Source organism: Acanthisitta chloris, unplaced genomic scaffold (assembly GCF_000695815.1).
Source record: "Acanthisitta chloris isolate BGI_N310 unplaced genomic scaffold, ASM69581v1 scaffold33307, whole genome shotgun sequence".
Classification (NCBI taxonomy): domain Eukaryota; kingdom Metazoa; phylum Chordata; class Aves; order Passeriformes; family Acanthisittidae; genus Acanthisitta; species Acanthisitta chloris.
Window position 1 is genome coordinate 3,111 of NW_008681493.1, and position 4,893 is coordinate 8,003.

General features: G+C 37.4%; 1 protein-coding gene across 1 annotated transcript in view; it reads right to left on the reverse strand.

Moving 5' to 3' along the window:
* Positions 1-3,734: 3,734 nt before the first annotated feature.
* Positions 3,735-4,893, reverse strand: part of LOC103805481 (baculoviral IAP repeat-containing protein 6-like) — a 1,988-nt gene continuing 829 nt past the window's right edge. The window contains exon 2 of the mRNA XM_009078134.1: positions 3,735-4,587. Coding sequence (XP_009076382.1) covers positions 4,408-4,587 — 180 coding nt within the window. The 3' untranslated portion in view covers positions 3,735-4,407. The remainder of the gene's footprint in view (positions 4,588-4,893) is intronic.

A 4,893-nucleotide genomic window follows, 5' to 3' on the forward strand; every position in this document is an offset into this window, starting at 1 on the left:
ACAGCTGAAGAACCAAGTGGAGCAGGTTATTACTTTCTGAGAGCCAACATCTTGGCTCTGAGGCAAGAAGCACAAAGAAGCGACTGTAGCCTGCAGAGATGACAGGTCACAACACGCAGAACTCTCTCAATCAAAATGGAGCATTGTGGTTTGTGATTTGTTTTCTCTGAGCCTTTATTAAAAATAGAGGCAGTGCTGAGATTATTTGAGAGTTCTGCTACAGTAGTTTGGTGGGTAGATATTCTATTTTCTGCATTCGTGTTCCAGGAGAATAAAACAACAGCAACAAAATCTCTGGAGAACGACATATTTTCACCTGTGATTCATTTTAGTAATTGTGGAGCTCATTTTCACCCCATTCAGTGCAGAGGGTTTCAGATAGCTCATGTTGCGATATAAACACCTTTATGCATATTCCAGCTAATACTGTCACTATCTATGGGAAAAGAGAGGGAAAATGAAGCTCAGAAAACTTTTTCAAGAGAAGTAATTGCCAGACTAGATGCATTTATACATCTATAAGTATGTATATATATGGTAAAACCAAAATTGACAACATGTATCTGAAGTAGCTTCTGTACCTTATACTTGTTCCTTATGGTACGAAAAATGCAAATACGTGTCTCCTTTCCATTGAAAAATGCTTTTAATTTCTGTTTTCTATACAGAGTTGACATTCCAGGGAGGCGAGTCCACACGGTGGGGACTGACTGCTGAAGAACAAGTAAGGAACCAAGAACAGAATACTTGTAAGCCACACTAATACAAAGGCAGCGTGGAGGTAAAAAATTAAGATGACATGCCTGAGAAACTCCAACTAAAAGCCTAAAAGCCTAAATAATTTTCCTTCTTAGGGATCAGAATAACATAGTACAGTCCTGGCTTAAATGTAGGTCGGCTGAGTTTGTGTTCAGGTATTTATGGGTATACAAGATAAATTAATAATATGGCTGTTTGCTTATCAAGTTGTTTGCCTCAGGATGTAAAACAGAACATCTCTCTATGTGCTGCCAAAAACATATTTTGGGGAAGAAAAGCTCTCCTAATAACCATCCTATGTAATGGATTACATAGTTGCGTGGGAAAAAGATTGTTTTGTAGTAATGTTTTCTTAACAGTGTGATCCTGCCAGAAACTGAATGCCCTATTTGATATAGCAAGCAGATTAAAGCCACCTAAAGTAATATAGGGCATTTCTTGTATTACATGGCAGCTTTTTCTTTTTTAAAGCATTCAAGCTCTATTGCTACTTAAGAGACCATCACCCCAGCACTGCACTGATGGCACACCCACACTGAAGCTCCCTGGCATCTATCAGTAGCCCAGTGCCTTACCTGTGTTGGCATTTTACCTGCTGCAAGTCTCCTCACCAGGCTAGCAGTCATGCACAGTATCTACCCTGAACTTATGTAAAAGATTCACAGAAGAAAAGCAGTAACAAAGCTCAACCAACAATGCCAAACAGGCTGCTGTACATCCAGTCCATCCATTGTCACGCATACTTTATTCTGCTAGTACCTAAACATTGAACATGTAATTACTGGAGTAAAACTTGGAAGTTGTTTACAGCTTTCTTAGGTTTCAAATTTTCTTGTTGTTCTTTTTTCTAGATTGTCATATTAGTTTTTTTCCTGTATAGGAGTGTTAGAATTCCAGAGGAAACCACCACATCTTGCAGAGGTATCATCATTCCTGTCTGTATACAAAGAGCACTGTGTCTGCAACTGCAGAACAGAAGAGTCGTTCAGGTGTAGCAACCAGTGTACCAAGGGGTTGCTCTCATGGAGCACAAGGTCTCATAGATTGTCGAGCTGTGTCCTCTTCCGTAGACAGTGTAGGTGAATCAGTCAGAAAAGCTTGGCATTATTGTCTGTGAAGCATCAGGAAACACTCCTGACTTACTCTGTGGTGCTCTCTTCCTCTAGCAGAGTGGCTACAGCAATCCCAAGGGCTGGTAACATCCCACACTATGCTGCACAGGAACTGTAGTGTCAGCAGTGAATCTCAGGCGAAAGGCAGTGCCAAAACCAATTCTGTAATGATCTAAGTGGCAGTTTGCTGCCCTTTGAGCTTTTGCAAATAATTTTTGTGATCTTTAAAACATTTTCTACAAAAACATCTTAATTACAGTTAAAACACAGAACTTGAATGGATGGTTAGAAAATGTGATGTATCTATACAGGTTTCTATTCAGCTTGATACTATGGTAAAAAATGAGTCTACACACCTCATAGGATTTACTGTGATGTTACTGCAAAAGTAGCAAAGCTACCTCGTGTGTTGGATCTAAAAAAATGAAAATATGTGTTTTGTATCTGTTGCCAAGTTCACAATTTACTTACTAGACTGTAACACAGTTGCAAGTTATTAAGGATTGAATCTCTGCATTAATTTGGTACAAGACCATTCCAGCTCGTGTTAGAGCAAAAAAGGATAATTGGTATGTGGATACAAATTAGAGTTTAATATCCCATGCAGCTGTTTACATCTGCTTAATTAAGCAGCAGTGACTTCACATTAGCATTGCTATGAAACCATAAATACACACTAGAGATAAAGGTACAATCACATCAGCCACCCTCCTCATGTCAAATCAATGCAAGTTTGGGACTTTCTGTTTCAGTGTTGCATTTTAATGGTAAAGAAGAAAGTCTTCACTTTTAAAGAGGATCTTCAGGTTCGATACACTGAGTTTGGTGCAAGTGCCAGGATTTTATAAAAAGACTATGCTCCTGTAGGCAGTTTAAGCAGTAAATGAAGAACTTTAATGGAAATGCCTAACTTCAAGATAGTTGGAAGTCAGTGAGTAATTTTGCTTTTGGAGTCTTTACAGGCTCCTAACTTCAATATAGTTGGAAGTCAGTGGGTAATTTTGCTTTTGGAGTCTTTACAGGAGTATCACAGTCATTTTGTACAGTAATAGATGGTAAGTAAATACCCATCTAGAAAAAAGCAGTGCTGTTTTAACACTGATGAAGTTCTAACACTTTGATTCTTTGTTTCATGTATTTACCAGCAGTTCTGGCACAGAGCTGCCTGTTTTGCTTTTTGATTCAGGATGCCCTGAAGCTGGTATTTTGGGAGGTATGTACAATCAGGACAGGCCTTGGATTAACACAACACATCAAGAGAACACAAAAATTCTACTTTGGCCAGGACTATCAGAACTGTTAACCATCAGCATAAGAACACAACCTCAGTTGGTGCCATTTTTAATGATTAGAAATAATACATTGTAAAACAAAAAGTGAAAAAATTCCAGCGTGATACTTATAAACAAAGAACAAACAGAAAACAAAAAAACCTTCGGTTTTGCCTGACTTATAATATTTATCATACAACAGATCATTAGTCTGAGGTAATACCAGTAATAACTTTTTAGTCCTTCAAGGACTGCTCAGAAACTAAGAACAGTGATAGTAATGCATGCTATGTTAAAAGTGAGACTTGACTATTAAATCAAGCAAATCCTTCAACCTTTTTGGTTAGGGATCTGTGGCTGCAAGTATAAAACTGGAATTAAGTCTATACAGTAGGAACTACAGAACATCAGAGTCCTGCATGGCTTGGCATGAGTCCCTGTCAGTACTTAAGAGTACAGTTGATTACGTAAAAATCAGACATGTCAATACAGTAAAGACTTTGTTCCAGAGTAGCCCTTAAGAAATTTAGAATACTGTTAGTTTGCATAAAATAGCCAAAATAAAAGATGAATTCAGAAGTCCAAATTTTGGCATGAGGTAAAACCATGTGCATTTATTTCATCTGCATTTTAGGATTAGTAAGCATAAAATTAAGTAGGTTGACTGTAATGAATTCAGTCATACAAGTGCAAGTCTTCAGCTAGAATGTATTTTATGGCAGTTTATTTAAAAAATGTACCAGTAAATCATAAAAGAGGGATCATGTCCATTTAACGTTTATTGAAGTATACAGGAGGTTTTCTTTAGAATCAAATATGAGCATGGATATATGGCCAAACGCAAAATCTATCAAATTCAGTGAAAATTTTCTGACTTTAAATAGTAGCTGTAAGAATGACCAATATATATTCTTTGTTACAACCGCCCTCACTCTACAAGTAAAAAAAAAAATAAACATTCAGTAAACATTCTTTCCTAAGGTAGTTTCCCTTATATATCAGTGATTTATCCATTTCTTGTATACATAACTTTTTAAACATACCAATCAGTGGTTCTCACAACTGAAAAATAAAAGCACAAAAAAAGTTTACACTCTTGTACAGGTAAATAAAAGATCATTTTTAATTAAACTGTATATCCTTAAGGGCATAGTATAGTTTCAATTTCATTACCTATTACATAATTAACTTCTTACATACAAATATTGACATATTTGGCTTGTGCTTCAAAGCCGTTGTGTCTAGAAAGTCCATGTCAATGCAACTCATAACTTGAAATCAGTGGGGACATCTTTACTGCTGCTGGGTTTAACCTGTTCGTGCAACATGGTCTCCTCTGAACTTGTTGTGGCACTGCACTTTTCTGTGGAGTCATCAGTGTCTGGATCCAACCCTTCAGGACAGGGAAGTTTCAGAAGTTCTTCTCGCAACTGAGCTGTGTGACGCTGAGCATACAAAGACAAGTTAGCGTGGAAGCTCACAGTTAAAACAATACTTTTCCACAATGTTAGACAACATAAGGCAAAAAGAAAGGAGTAGAAGAGGTTTCGATGTACTGTTTCAATGACCAGGTCAACTTCTCCCCTGTACTTAAGAACTGGTACTTTCTTTTAGTGATGGAGTAATTAGCAAGTGCTACTAGGGACAAATTAAAGGTGGTCAACAGAACTGGAGCCAACAAGTGCATCAATATAAATGCTGCATTGCTTGTCTTACAGTGGAGTCCTATCTGGTTTGAGTGATTACAGCAG